Here is a 16,281-nt window from a genome sequence, read left to right on the forward strand (position 1 = left end):
CAGTTTGTCTAAAAATCATGTTTGACAGTGAAGAGTAACATAAAAGCTAAAGCGGAAATTCTGTTTATACAGGCCTATAACATACGAAAATAAAATGAAATTTTAAAAAGGAAAACATCTGAACGAATAAATAAGCGCACATTAACCAAAGCGCGAAGAATACACACTACACTTCGATTCTGTAGCAGCAGGTCAGTACTTACTGATGTTGGCCGTGAGCGAGCCGGTGCCCCTGATGCGCCGCTGCAGCACGGTGCCGTCGATGTGGTAGCCGGCCTCCAGGCGCAGCCGCGGCAGCCGCAGGGAGCCGGTCAGCACGCCGTGGTCCACGTCCGCTCTGCGACAAGTGCAGCGACAACCCGTCTTTACTCAATTCCTTACACTTAGGCTTGTAAATCAGCATCTGTACCTACTAGTTAACATTAATCACAGTACAATCACTACGATTTTCTTTTACTTCATTTTCTGAACAACTTTAGAGATATTAATATACCGATTAGTACCTCTCATCAGTTCTGTGCGTTTCTATTCACTCAGTTATCTAAATGGGTCTTAATTAACACGTTTTCTGTTACCTTACTTCACAGTGAGTTTAAGATAAATCTCAGTAGAGCAGTGTCTGTATTTTACAGTGTCTGTGTAATTCGATGCAATGTTCCTTAGGACATTCATGCATGTTCGAAGGAACTGAAACTGCTGATGCCAGCCGTATTATATTATGAATGCATTCGCAAATTACGAATATGATTGCACAACGGTTATAGGATTTATTAGTAACATATAAAAATTAGGGCCGCACTAGGACTCGAACCTGGATTTTCCGCTTTAGGTGAGACATTACTACCAGCTCAGCCATCCTCGCACGCCTCCAGGACTGCCCCAAAATTCCACATGTTCTAGTGTCTACGTTCCATAGTGCTCGGATACAGTTTTCGATTATCAGATAGCCTTGCTTTGGCAGTGTTTGTATTTTACTGAGTCTGTGTAGTTCCATGTAATGTTCCATTGGACATGCATGTATTTTCCGGTAAGGCACAAATTTTCATATGTTGGTAGTGAATCCTATAGCCATTGTACAATCGTATTCGCAATTAAATTTTTCAGGAATATTGTTCCACGAAATGTCACCATGGAATGTAGATCAGATGATGATCTCTGTATTAGATCGAAAACGGTCATACACAAACAAAAAGTAACGACTTCTATGCGACCACGACTGTGTTCACTAAAGTATTCGCAATTTTCGAATGCATTTCATAACACAAAATTAATGGGATGTTTCATTTGAAAGACGTGTTCTTATTCTCAAGTAGCCGCGGATGGCACTTCGCAACAACTTTTTTAATAGCTATACCCTCTTCCGTGCTGTTAACAATGGTCACGAACGAATACAACGTGTCAAGTGCCAAAATAACAAGATTTTCTTTGTCTGACGTTCCGAACTTTTCTAACTGTCCACATTAGTGGTCTGTTTCTATGGGACAAGCCTCTTCGTCATAATGGTGCCATCTCCACATGTTCTCTTGCAGGTGCTGTACCCAACAGATTTGCCAAATATATCCTTAATAAAGAACGTCTGGAGTGTTGTAGGGTTTTTCATTAAAAATCCACAACAAACAACCGCCCACTAGGAACTGCAAGCGAAAATCAGTGTACATGAGATTGAATATCACAAGACAATTTTAGTTGTACCTAATAGTTCATCCAGCTAAATGTAGGACACTGCGATTCTAATCACTGTGACCCGACACAGAACAGAAGTAAACCACATTTCTGTCTGTAGTGCAATAAATATTGCTCCTAGAGATATCAAACTGTAATCGTTCAGTCTTCTTCTTCTTCGTAGTATTTACCTGTGTAGGAAGCGTTCTCGTCATCAGTAAGCGGTGTTTTATTTCCAAGTGCAATTATTTTTGAGAAGATAAATGCATGAAGAGTGGTGTATCTCTCTTAAAACCCCACTGCGAGATAGCTTTACACCTTCCATTGCAATCCCAGGTTCAATGCGAAGTTCTGGTTAGCGCTAGTAAGCTTATTACCTAGGCAGACGCAGTCCGCATGTCTTTATTAGAAGAAAGAGGCACAAACATCTCGTAATAAGAAATGAATTATGCCACAAGAAAAACTGAGTTCTGGCGACAGTGACAAAAGCATAATCCTTATCACTCAGAAGTAGAGAGGGAGAGAGAGACTGTGATGCACGCCGATGTTGCCAAAAGTGAAGATATGTTAACCAATACTCGAGAAGCGGATGTCTGCAGTGACTGCGAGGTTGCAATGGGAATGCAATAGGACTTATTTTACCTCCTTTTTAGGACAGGATGCTTTACTAGTTGTATCAGTGCCTCACGATCTCCATCATCTGTTACCGTGGACTGTCTTCTGCCGATTAAGTCGTGAATGATAACGATGGTTCTTCGCTGATTCGTCGTTACCTTTGTCTTAGAATGTTGGTTCAAATGGCTCTTAGCACTATGCGACTTAACTTCTGAGGTCATCAGTCGCCTAGAACTTAGAACTAATTAAACCTAACTAACCTAAGGACATCACACACATCCATGCCCGAGGCAGGATTCGAACCTGCGAACGTAGCGGTCGCTCGGTTCCAGACTGTAGCGCCTAGAACCGCACGGCCACTCTGGCCGGCTCTTAGAGTGTATTTAAGGGTCGACTGATTGCAGTTTCGTAACTGCTTACAGGCTTGGCCTTTTCTTGCGGTGGATGGGGATGTTGTGGAAACTGGTAACCATATAGTTTCAGACTTAAAATTTCTCTTGACTACAATACCCAACAATTAATAGAAAGCACATACAATGCTATGTTGCTTTATCAACGCATGCAGGTATATAAAACTAACAAGGTCGGACGGAAAGAGATATGAAATGAGAATTTAAAAAGGTGACAGGACAAGAAGAAGTGGTGGACGTTAAGGGAAGGACAATGAAAAGTCAGAGTTGTCCCAGGTGTCGCTTATTCTAGTTACGCCTGTGTTAACTAAATCTGCAGCTTAACGCTTGAGGTCATCGGTAGAGAAATCGTTAGCTAACATGCCAGCGGCAGCGAGAGTTCGACTTGGATCACGTACCTAACGTTGCTGAAGACGTAGTCGGAGAGGCCATAGAGCTGAATGCCGGTGAGCCTGGCGCGATACGTAAGGGCGGGAGCGTCCTGCTGCAGGTCCACCTCCGGCAGCGACAGCGGCTCCAGGGGCGGGATGTGCAGCTCGCGCACCCCTGCAACGGCGACACAACTCAGCTCGGCGTGCTGCGGTGCGCGGCCAGCGCTCTCCGTAGGGACAAAACAGGTAAATGCCGTCACGGTGGCAGCTTCGAGTGAGTGCCTCCTTCTATTTATTTCTTCAGCGTATGTGGCTTTATACGCAAACAGGGATACAGGTATAACACCCAGGAACCTACATAAAAATGTAAAATAGTTAACAATATTCACAAATAGTATAGACATAACAGAAATTATATGTCAACGTCAACAAGCTCAGTCGATTCTAGTATCGATGCAACTGTCTTCAGGAAGTCCACCAAGTTTCCTTTCTAAGAGCGCAAAGGTCATTTGCTACTAAGATGCTGCATGGACTGTCTCGAAGCGCCACAGTCAGAGTATTTAGATTATGTTTCTCCTCATTTATGTAGTGGATCTGCGCACTTTGTAACTTTTCTACATAAGAAAAGTTTATTTGTTGTGAACTAAACCTGGACTGGTTTCCTGTCTAAAACTTCGTGTGCCTCTGTTGTCCTGAACAATACAAGTGAAGTATTTACGAAATAATAATAAGTCAATAAAACGAGTTGCCAAATGTCTGAAACTGTGTAACATTATACTTCTATTGCAACTAACTTCGAGCAAATTAATTAGAAGACCAAAACTAAAAACAGTGAACAGTGATCCAAGATGTGACGTCACAATATGCGACTTGCAAATTCAGTACACAAAACTAACAGAATAAAAATGCTACATAAAGTTACACATCGAATTTTCAAGGAAAAATAATCAAAATGCTTCTCTAAAAATTCCCTGTGAATTTACGTGTACAGTCTGGCTGAAATAAGTTCCAAACACAGAATAATTCGCAAATGCAACACCGCACTGTAAGAACTGCAACTGTAGGCCTACATTATGTAAATTGAACCTGATGATAATTTTGAAATGGAAAGCTAACTTTCAGTGATCTAAGTCATGGTTTACCCGGGCCAAAGGAAACTTGGTACCGCTCGAAGTTATGAACAAAATAAGCGCCGCCTAGCAGGAAAGAAAGCCTTGCGTAGTGCAATACAGGGTAGTGCAATGTTCTAAGCAAATCATGCTTCAGTTTTACCCCCTGTGTTCCGCTCAGTGCAATGCGGCGACATACATGACCAGGAAATGAACCTTCGTGAGGAGACGGTGGTACAATTTAAACTTGTTAAATGATTGAAAAGAAAGTAAACTTTTTTAAAGAATAAAATTAAATTCTGAAATTGTAAAGGAATGATAAATCTATAACTTGTGAGTGCAAGTCATGTGAAGAGATAACATTCCTTAATTACGTCTCAACAATGTGTCTAATTAACGCAAACAAATAAAGAAAAATTCTACTAAAGTTATCTGTTATCCAAACACACTATAAATTACGCGCAAGCAAACAATGCACCAACAACAGTACCTGGAAATTTTTCCTTCTCAAGTCAATTTTTACGAAATCATATTTCCAAAATTGATCATACTATGTATCTTTATCTCTGTGCTCTCAAGCTATTTCCAGACCACTCATAGCATAACCAACATCCGACGCACTCACTCACTAGCTTCTCTTAGAATCCTACACCAATAACAATGGCACTAGCAACCAAAGATTACGCTGCTTGTATACAGAACCTCTTACAAGTATGAAGTATCACACATCAACTGAAAATAGAGCTTACATCACTTTTCTTTAACATCAAAAATAAGCTAGTAAACTTACAGCTTGCCATGCCCAGTGCGCACCCAGTTTAGTCACATCCACTATTTTCGGCTTAATTCTGTGGCAGCACGAAATTGGTCTCCAGCGAGCAAGGCTATATCATCCGCATAAGAAAACTTTTTTCCCTCCGTGGCAGAGAGATCGGCAATACGGAATGTCCTAGGCGGACTGGTCAATATTCAGAGACGATCATTCGACGTCTAGTGAACTCGGGCTCCAAAACGCATAGCTTAAGTGCTGTAAGCCCTTCTTCATCTTCGACATTGTGAAAAAAAAGTCTGTTCTACTGCAAGCTCTTTGCCTTCCTATTCTGAGAGGTGGTAGCATGGACCAAATCAAGGAAAAATGTCCAGTAAACATGGGCTCTGAAATACGTATCATAAGAACTAAGATCACTTGTTCATTTTCGCTACTGTGAAACATCTCTTCTGCAGAACAAGTCCTCATAGCTCTTATGAATTTTAGAGGCCGTTTGTACTAGACCATTTTGCTTCGTTAGATCGTTCCTGCCATATCCCTGAAAACTGACGATTCCCCCTTGGACACCTTGCGTAGAGCATGAACAGGAGGCATGGTTCGTTGTTGATCATTCTGCTGTTGCATCATATTCCCATCAAGTACGCCCTGAAAAGATCTGTTACTGAGAAAATTCTGTATTGTACGTGCCGTTGTTTGAAAAAATATAACTCCTGGCGATTTATAGATGCCCCCTCCATCAATACCGGGTCATACGGTAAAGTGAGGTACAGGAATACTGCGCATATTTTTAGCTTCTGTTCGGCATCTGTATACAACGTTAGTGTCAGTTCATGGTCACAGCAACTGTGGCCTTGTGTGATTCCTGCTTGTTCTGGTGGAAGGTGTTCTATGATGCCATCCGAGAGTCTGTTACGTAAGAGGCGTTCAAAAACCTGTATTTCATGGTATCTCAGGCGCACATCCGGAACACCAATGCTTCTTTCACTACTACCGACATAGTCTTCTCCAGAGATTGCGCACCTCTGTTGGTATGTAAAAATTATCGTTTATTTTGTCGTCGTAGATGTTCACTTTTCTTCTGACTATTTTCAATCAGAGTTGATCATCTTTAGACCGATGCGCAAGCAACTCATCTTATCCGTCAGAGTATTGTATTTTGATTTGTACTTGCATATGGATACGCCAGGTTGCTTACACAGCCACATCGATCTGAAAATGATCAATTTTGATCGAAACCAGTGCAACTGAGAAGACAAAATAAACGATATATTTTAAATATCAACACTTCTTCTGCTTATGTTGCAGCTATAAGGTTCACAACTGAAATATCGGAAGAAAACTTGTTGTCCAGGATGCAAGTCCGAAAAATGAAGGGATGAGTGAAATGTAATCTACAATTTGTACAGAAATTGCAGTTACAAGACTCGAAGGAAATGAAAGGAAGGCATTCCACATCTACATCTGTATTTACACCTGCATGATTACTATGAAGTTAACACGTATCTGGCAGAGGTTTCATACAAACAGTTACAGAATATTTTTCGACAGTTTGACTCTTGAATAGCATCTGACGATGAGAAGAATTAACAGCTACATCTTGTCGTGCGAGCTCTGATTTCTCTTCATTTATTACGATGGTCATTTCTACCTGCATGGTTGGGGGTCAACAACATATTTTGCCATTTGGAGGAGAAAATTAGTAATTGAAATTTCGTGTAAAAGATCGCTACAACGTAAAACTCTTTTTTTTTAATGATTGCTACGCCAGATTCCTTATCGTATCAGTGTCATTCTCTAACATATGCTGCCATAATATGAAAGAAGCCGCCCTTCTTTCAGTTTTTTTGAAGTCCTATATTAATTGAATCTGGTAAGGATCACATGCTGCGCAGCATTGTTACAGAAGAGGAGAACAAATGTAGTGTAGACAGTCTCCTTAGTAGTTTTGTTACATCTTCGAAGTGTTCTGCCGATAAAATGCAGTCTTTGGTTCGCCTTGCACTCAAGGTTTATGTGTTGGACTACAAACTTCTTTAAAAAGTTTCTCAAATCACTCACGTCTCTATCACAAGCAAAATCTCATTCGTGTAAAAACGTTTTCTGTAGATTGTTAACTGGTTAATTACACGGTACAGCAGTTAAGTTGTGGCCATAGATTTCTAATTGAATAGACTATAATGTTCTGTTAATAAATCTACTGCACAATAAAGGAAAGAGAAAACGAGATAATGAGCACATAACCGGTCTAGCCAAAAGTAGCACTTCTTTCATTGCTGTAATAAAGACAAACTGTCACTGTTTAGAATAATGATACAGTCGTGTACCGCATCTTCAAGACAGTGTGAGCGTCGTCGTAACACATCCATGTCAGCATTTCTGTCTATTCATGCGGAACCCAAGGTTATGAATTTTTCGCATGCCCAGTCTTTCCTTACAAGATAGTCTTGGATGCAGTCCGCGCGTTGAACTAATAATTAAACAGTAGTGTGATACACCTGGTAGCCCGAGTGTGGTTATCAAACAGTTTACGACGTTCCTTCAGGCAAATAACGGGCTAGTTCCTGATCTCCGCCTCCCAATTAATACGGCACACAAACCTTTAAATTACGATAACACACAGGATAAAGTTCGCGGGATTCACTGATCCATGCTGCATACGACGTTTCCCCCGTGACTGAACGGACAGTGGTGGCTGGTAGAGCTTCCGGCCACAAAGTTAAAATCAGTAATAATAATTTGAAAATCACGAAATAGCGGACTGCCCTTAAGTGGACCTCGGAAGGAATGATGATTAGTTGCTGGTAAACCTTTTGGGTTATAAGGTCGTTGTCCGTGAAACTCTTCTGTCCCTAATGTTTCATCCAGAACTGCGCTGGATCAACTGAGGAGCAACGTCTCTGGATATGTCCAGTACATTTCAGGGCGAAACGTTAGGAACAGAAGAGTTTCGTGGACCACGACCTTATACCCTGAAGGTTTACCAGAAGCAGTGTGATCCGGTCGTGAAAGCCTTGACTTTATAATGATGATTAGTGTTTTGACTTTTAACGGAATACGAGTTCTGGTAGGAAGTCGGACGTGTTCTATTCCGACGTTTGCCTTAAGTAATTCAGGAAAATCATGGAAAACCTGAATCAGGATGGCTCGAAGGGGATTGACCCACCAACCTCCGGAATGCGAGACCAGTTTGTCACCGCCGCGCCACGTTCCACCTCGCTCGGTGCGGAACCCTTGAAGAATTGGACAATCGCTAGAAAGACGAAGTAGGAGCCCGACTGGACATGAGTGGAATGTACAACTGGTGAGAGAGTGGCCGACGGATTGCAGCTTGCACACCTTCCTACGGCTGCTACGCCCGCCTGGCCGCGTGTCGTCTTCACACCTCCACCGACCGTGGCCCGCGCAGCCACGCCTACGGTAGATAAATCATCGCTTTCCTCCGCGCTGCGACCGGAACCGGTCTGCCGGGGCGTAACGGAGGCGGGAAGGAGCCTAGTCACCAAGGCTTTGCGGGCGCTTTCACTCGGGGAGAGCGCCGGCCAATCACACGCAGTTACGTGCGAAGGAGTTGCGTAACCGCTGTCACAAGCTACCGGCTCATCTACGAGGCAGGACTCACCCAGAACTCTGTAATCGCCTGTGGATGATGAGTGCAACGACTTAGGACCTAAAGTGCGTCCCGTTTCCTGATATTAATACAATACTCTCCTGACGAACTGCCATTCCTGTTATCCATACTACCGTACAAAGACAGGTCGTAGTTTAAGGTTGTTAACAAAAATGTCGAAAAGTTATTGAGCGGTTTACTTCAGATTCTTGCACGATACTCTGATAAATTTTCAGGTGTACATAGACTACATACGCACACATATACACACTGGTCAGACGGAACACTATGACCACCTATGTAATGGCCGGTGTGTCCACCTTTGGCACGGATAACAGCGGCGACGCGTCGTGGCGTGGAAGCAATGAAGCCTTGGTAGATCGCTTGAAGGAGTTGGCACCACATCTGCGCAAAAAAGTCACCTAATCCCCAGAAATTTCAAGGAGGGGGCGGTGAGCTTCGACGTCACGTTCAATCACATACCAGATGTGTTTGGTCGGGTTGAGATCTGGCGAGGTGAGGAGCTAGCAAAAAAATGTCTGTGAAATCTTATGGGACTTAACTGCTAAGGTCATCAGTCCCTAAGCTTACACACAGCTTAACCTAAGGACAAACACACACACCCATGCCCGAGGGATGATTCGAACCTCCGCCTGAACCAGTCGCACAGTCCATGACTGAGGAGCTAGCACATCAACTGGAACGCGCCACTGTGTTTCTCGAAACACTCTGTCACAAACCTGGCCTTGTGACATGCCCCATTTTCTTGGTACAAAATGCCACTGCCGTCGGGAAATATGATCGTCATGAAGGGTTGTACGTAGTCTGCAACTGTACGATACACCTTGGCCGTCATGGTGCCTTGCACGAGCTACACTGGATCCATGGATGCCAACGTAAATGTCCCCCAGAGCATAATGGAGCCGCTGCCAGCTCGTCTCCGTACCGCAGTACAAGTGTCAAGGAGCTGTTCCCCTGGAAGACGACGAATTCGCGGCCTCTCATATGCATAATGAAGAAGGTATCGGCATTCATCAAACCATGAAGGGCCTGTCACTGCTCCAACGTCCAGTGCCTATGGTCGCGTGCCCATTTGCCGATGTCGTGGTATTAACACTGACACATGGATGACTCGTCGGCTGCGGAGACTCATCGTTAGGAATGTTCTGTGCACTCTGTGTTCAGACAGACTTGTACTCTGCCCACCATCAAAGTCTGATGGTAGTTACGCCACAGTTCGCCGCCTGTCCTGTATCACTAGTTTTCCCAGCCTACGACGTCCGACGTCTGTAACGAGGGATGGCCTCCCAAACCCACGACGTTACATGTATGTAGGTTGGAAGTTAAATAGTGGCAACACTGCTGTGGAGAAACTATGCAATGGAATCTACTATTGTCGCTGATAGCACACTTTGTTGACATACCTACCTTACTCGTCCGTCAACTTCATCGCCGTGCGCACAATTGAGGGAAACACAGTCACTTGTAACGGTGTCACTATGTTTTCGAAACAGGAACAACGGAGTTGGGCCAAGATTGAATGTGCCAGAGGTCGTACAGCACGACAGTGTCATCAAGGTCTTCAAGAGGCGTGCGGGGAATCGGCATTCCCGTACACAACAGTGGCACGTTGGGTAAAAGTCTTCAACGAAGGTCGGCAAACTGTGGCAGCCATGCATCGGGCAGGTCGTCCTAGCGTCTCTGACGAAGAAGTGCATGCTGTTGCCTTTTTATTGGACAGTGAACGACGCCATACGATTCCTGAGCTCGCCCACGAAATATGATTAGCGCATACGACTGTGCTTCACATCCTGAAGGATCGTCTGGGCATGCGAAAAATTCATCACCATGGGTTCCGCATCAATTGACGGAAATGCAGAAATGGATGCGTTACGACGGCGATCAGACGCACTTGGAGTTCTATGAGCGCGAAGGAGAGGATTTCTTATGCCGTATCGTAACACTGGATGAAACATAGGCCACGTCGTAGGGGCCAAAACGAATGGCGTCATTATGGGTCGCCGCGAAAGTCGAATTGCGTCAGAGCCCCAGTATGGTGAAAGTTATGGTGATTCTCGTGTACGACTGTGATAGTGTTATGCTAACGCAATACGTTCCTCCGTGACACAACGTCAGTGCACAGTATTACTGTTCGTTTTAGGAGCATCACCTGAGAAAGAAGCGGTAACACTTTCTGCGCAACCCATCCATCATTCTGCATGACAATCCGTGGGCGCATACAGCGCAAGCTGTGGCTGCTCTGTTCGGTCGATGGGACTGAGAAGTACTGTATCATCCACCATACTCCCTGGACCTAAGTCCTAGTGACTTTGATTTGATTCCGAAGATGAAGAAACCACTTCGTGGCATTCGCTTCAGAACTGTTCCAGAGATTCGACAGGCAGTAGACCGCTCCATTCGCACCATCAACGGAACAGGCTCTGCTAACGGTATATTACGCCATCCACATCGCTAGCAACGGGTTCTACACAACGCTGGTGACTACTTTGAAGGACAGTAACAGGTGCAAGCATGTAACTTTTTGTATCTGTTGTGAATTAATAGCTGCCATTATTTAAGTTCCAACCCTGGTATACACTTATAAATGAAAACAAATTGTAGCATAAGGTTATTACCGAAAATCTCGAAAATTTCTAGACCGGTTTACTTCAAATTTTACACGATACTTGACAAATGTATAGACAGACGCTGACTACACATTCTTTTAATATATGTGTTATAAAAATTCTTCACTAATTTACTTCATATTTTCGTACGATACTGTAATAAACATTCAGACGGACATATGCTACATCTTTTAATAAATGTTGTATTCAAATAAATATGTACTGTAAAAAGGGCAACGTTGTTTGCAAAAATCTCGAGAAGTTCTTGACCTATTTACTTCAGATTTTTAAACGATACTCTATTGAACTTTCGGAGAGAAACAGGTCATACTTTTTTAATATATAACTATATAATATGTAATATATAAGGGAGCAACCCTGTTGACAACAGTCTCGAAAAGTTCTCGGCCGATTTACTTCCGATTTCTGCAGATACTCTAATAAACAATTGGGCAAACATAGGACACATACTTTTTAATATACATAACATATAAATATATATGTAATATACAAAGAGGAAAAGTTTTTACCAAAAATCTCGAAAACTTCTTGACCAATTTACTTCAAATTTTACAGGATACTCTAACGAACATTCGGAAGGACAGGGGCTACATAAGTTTTTAATATATGGATATATATATGTAACACATAAAGAGAAACCTTGTTGCCAAAATATCGAGAAGTGCTCGACCGAGTTACTTTAAACATTTACACGATACTCTTATAGACATCCGGACAAGTATGGGAAACATATTTTTTGAACAACACTGTGCAGGTTTCCTTTTGAAATCGATTTCGCGAAAGACAATCCTATGCTGTGCTCTTCTGTGAAAGTGTATGGTTTTGTTTTCGTTCTCACAGACAGACAAACTGTTTCTCCCATACATATTTTTTCTCATGATACAAATATTTTTTAATAATTGTTTACACGACAATGTATAATTTTGCTGTCTTCGTCGCAGTCAGGTTTCACAGCAAACAGAATAGTTGTGTATTATATGTCTTATCGGCGGAATATGAATTTACAATAGAAATGAATGAGGCTCAGGGTCAGAGGGGAAGGAAGAGGAGATAGAGCGGGGGGAGGAAAACGAAGAGAGGGACAAAGAGAAGTGGGAGGGCAGAAGGAGATTAGGATGTATATTAAACTACCATATTATTTGGCAATTGCGAAGCATTTCAGGGTTAGCTAGTTCACTATAAACATACCTCGAGGCACGGTCTCAGTTCAGAGAGGAAGAGCGTCCATAGATTTCTTCACATTTAACATATCCAGCTGAAGCCACTCATTGATTAATACATCCCGCGGAGTAATAAATTACCGGGGGTGTTGACTGCTACATTCTTCTGGGTATACCAAATAGTCCCAATCATTTTCTATTCGTTGAAAATCGGACGATTTGGCGGATCAGTAGAGGTGCGATTGGTGTCCGTTAAACCACGAACGTGTTCTTGGCCACTGGTGAACACGGCTGTTGTCATCTTGGAGAATTATAGTGTCCACTGCACAGTCGTGATTATGTAGTACAAAGGGCAACACCTGATCTGTGAAAATGTTGAAATAAACATACACTTTCATGTTCATGGTAACCTGAATAATTCGGCCCACGTGATATTACGAAAACATCCCCAATCCAAAGAAAAAAAATCACAGTGCCACCTCCAGCCTGAACTACATTCTCTACATACCAGGGATTAAACCCGTCATTGAGCAGTCGGTGCTCCCGATGCCTTGCATTGTTTCAAAAGAAGTAAAATGGTGATTCATCGAGCCACCCTACGTGCCTCCATTCACGTACTATCGAGTTTCTGTGTTGTGCGGTCCAGTGAAGATATGAGTTTTATGTATCGATGTATTTTTTATTTATTTATTGGCCTTTGGAGTTAAACATTTAGCCAGAGAAGTGAGTAATCACAGATTTGGTACACAATATATATATATATATATATATATATATATATATATATATATATATATGTGTGTGTGTGTGTGTGTGTGTATGTGTGTGTGTGTGTGTGTTCGTGTGTGTGTGTGTGTGTGTGTGTGTGTGTGTGTGTGTGTGTGTGTGTGTGTGTGTGTGTACAGGCATTAAAATGACATGAATACCAGTTAAACTTCATGGACCATTTTCCACATTCACGCACTCAATATAGTCCATATAACACAACTACTCACGTTGGATCCTTCGTGTCTGACTGATAACTAGATGTCCGCTTCTTGTAGAAAAGGACAATACTGACACTGTCAGTTGTAGACAGCTGCCGAAACAGGACCGTCACAGGTGTGGGTTGGAAAGGTCCTGCTCTGATCAGTTCCCTGAGAGTCTTGAGCTCTTTTCTGTCAAAACGTGAACATCCCACTATCATATTGTTGAGGTTTGCATTCTCAGTTTGGTGGACTTCACAGTACGCAGATGGGTGAATTCTCATCCTACAAATATGTGAAGCATAACAGCTGCAGTCCGGAACCGCGGGACTGCTGCGGTCGCAGGTTCGAATCCTGCCTCGGGCATGGGTGTGTGTGATGTCCTTAGGTTAGTTAGGTTTAAGTAGTTCTAAGTTCTAGGGGACTTATGACCTAAGATGTTGAGTCCCATAGTGCTCAGAGCCATAACAGCGGTGACCCAGCCGGATGCGCGTTGTGGTAGTGGTATGACAGCGAAATAGCAAGATTTGGGAAAACTAGGTTTGTTAGCGGAATCATCGGCTGTGTTGCGGCATAACGTCTTCCTCTGGACTGTTGTGAGATCTCCCACGTCTGTGATCATTCCTGACAGACAGCAACAAAATCTGTGTGGGAAAGGCACATGTAGGAAGACTGGCCGTCAATCACATTTTGTTTCGCCAGGTTGTCCGTCAACTCGTTACATGAAATATCAGAGTGTTCCCTGATATGTAATAACCGTACACGTTTATGTTGACTCACTGTGAGTAATTGCCTTTTGTTAGATCTCTGACTCCACCTACCGACTACATACAGCCGTTCCCCCTCCCCCATCCCCACCAAGCTTCGCTTGGAAACTGGTTGAGATGAACCTGCATTCACTAACAGTGCAAATTTCTGTCCGATTTGAAACCGATTGTCATTGACAAGGCGTTGACATTCGTTCCTGGTCTGTGTCGTTCAGGGCCTTTCTACGACCACTGTTCTTACATCGTGTTACATAGCTGCAAAACGTACAACATATCTTGGAGACACATTTGACAGTCCGCACTGAAAAACAAACAAATCGGGCAGCTCGATTTAGGGTACGGTCATGGGCACGTCCAAACACGATGGCTGTTTTCTGCCATTCCGTTACGTCGACCCCATCTTACTTCTCTGATTCGATACAACGGACTGGCACATACGCAACACTCCACTGTCATCACTTACTTTGCGGTGAAGGATCGTGGCAGCCTGGTACCAGTTCTACCCCTCTACAGCGCTCCACAGCAGCCAGTGTGCTCTTTTTATTGGGTTACCAACGTTTTTGCAGATGAGCTTACATGTAGACTCTTCGTTTACCGGCATCATGTCAACAATGAGGCTACAGCGGATGCTATCAGGTCGTACTCAGTAGAATAGGGAATGAATTGATGATCACTGGCTCACACATTTCGTAACAGCCTTTGGAGTTGACGCTGCTACGACGTATTCCGTGTCAGTGTCGCTGCGTAGTTATTGAAACAGGTCATCACTCGGCTACTCAAAGACGAGCAGACCCCATTCCAGATCATTCCGCATGAAAAAATTAGAGGTGCTTGTCCAGAAAACGAAAGCGTACCCCCGAAGACAAGTAGTAAGACACACTAACAGACCTCGAACACAGCTGTGGGAATTGGCTTTTTTTGAAAGAGGCGTCGATGCATTCACGTGTAACTATCTGCAGAAACTCGAAATACTCATGCTTGAAATACGAGATGCTGAAGTTTGTGCTCTTAAAGATGACCCCAGAATTTTCAGCCAGTACTACGCCTCGTGTTATCTTCTTGTGGTTTTACTGTGAATCTAAGTCTTATTGGCTCAGGTCTATCTGAAAGAACCTTATATATCGACAATTACCAGTAAAGGTGCTGCATTACAGTTCAGTGTCACTTTATCTGCTGGAACAGATTTAAGAAACTGTAGGTAGCGCAACTGCCTGTCTTTTGTATGAAACGATGAAAATATATATCCGTTTATGGTAAGCTTTGGAAAGTACTAATTTAATTTTTTTTAAACATTGTGTTCAAAGTAATATTTTTTCAGAACACGAATTACCTTTTATTCTCCTTGGTTTTCAATCATTAACCTCTTCATTCCCTCGGACTACACATGTGGACCTTCGTTTGATTTTTTTTACTCCATAAACAGACGTGTTATTTTCCGCTTGTAGACTGATGGTTCGTGAGCGTGGATCTGCTAGTTCTTAGACTTAAAAGAAAGGCGCAACACCTTGCAAGGAACGATTCATATGCTAGTTTACAGTTGGTGGCACACAGGAAATGGTTACTTCCTCAAATCGAAAAGGTATGTAAGTAATAATTATGCCTAACGTTCGATAACTACTCTAAATGTTGAGAATTAGTTCAGATATGTATAAATTTTTTACATTAGTATGAAATAAACTATTTGCTGAAGGTCTTCGTACGTGGGCCTCAGGTTATAATGCATATTTGGTAATTTTAATTTGGTCGTCTATAATGGAATACTGAAATAACAGTTATTTCTACAGTCTACAGCAATGAATGAAATATTAATGGTGAACAGTTGCAAGCACTTCTTAATGACTAAAATATAGAGGTATCTGACTGTGAAGATAGATATCTTATCTTTGATTGTAGATTTCCCTGCAGAGTTTAATGGAACTGACTGGTAAACAATAAGCACGTTAAGATGTTGTACCAGTAAGTAGGAGAAGAGGACGTCCTTGTTCAGTGAATTCCTCTAACAGTGAATATGTCGATGACGTAGAAGAGGTGACTAAAAAGTCAAGAAGAGTTATGTTGCAACCAGTTTCAAAAGTTAAGTTTTACAATGATAGCCAAATACGAAAATTTGTTGAAGCAAGGAAGGCCTCAAAATGCAGGAAACGCGGCTGCAATTCCAAGATGAGAGACGTGCATCAATATAGAATGTATTTATGTAT

The 16,281-nt window shown here is 42.6% G+C and overlaps 1 protein-coding gene across 1 annotated transcript in view; it reads right to left on the reverse strand.

Annotated features, from left to right (window-relative positions):
• The window catches only part of LOC126236993 (uncharacterized), a 55,888-nt gene that overhangs the window by 13,277 nt on the left and 26,330 nt on the right, over positions 1-16,281 (reverse strand). Inside the window, exons 3-4 of the mRNA XM_049946717.1 lie at positions 3,086-3,233; positions 204-337 (exon numbers count right to left, since the gene is read on the reverse strand). Coding sequence (XP_049802674.1) covers positions 204-337; positions 3,086-3,233 — 282 coding nt within the window. The remainder of the gene's footprint in view (positions 1-203; positions 338-3,085; positions 3,234-16,281) is intronic.

This window comes from Schistocerca nitens, chromosome 2 (assembly GCF_023898315.1).
Source record: "Schistocerca nitens isolate TAMUIC-IGC-003100 chromosome 2, iqSchNite1.1, whole genome shotgun sequence".
Taxonomy (NCBI): Eukaryota; Metazoa; Arthropoda; class Insecta; order Orthoptera; family Acrididae; genus Schistocerca; species Schistocerca nitens.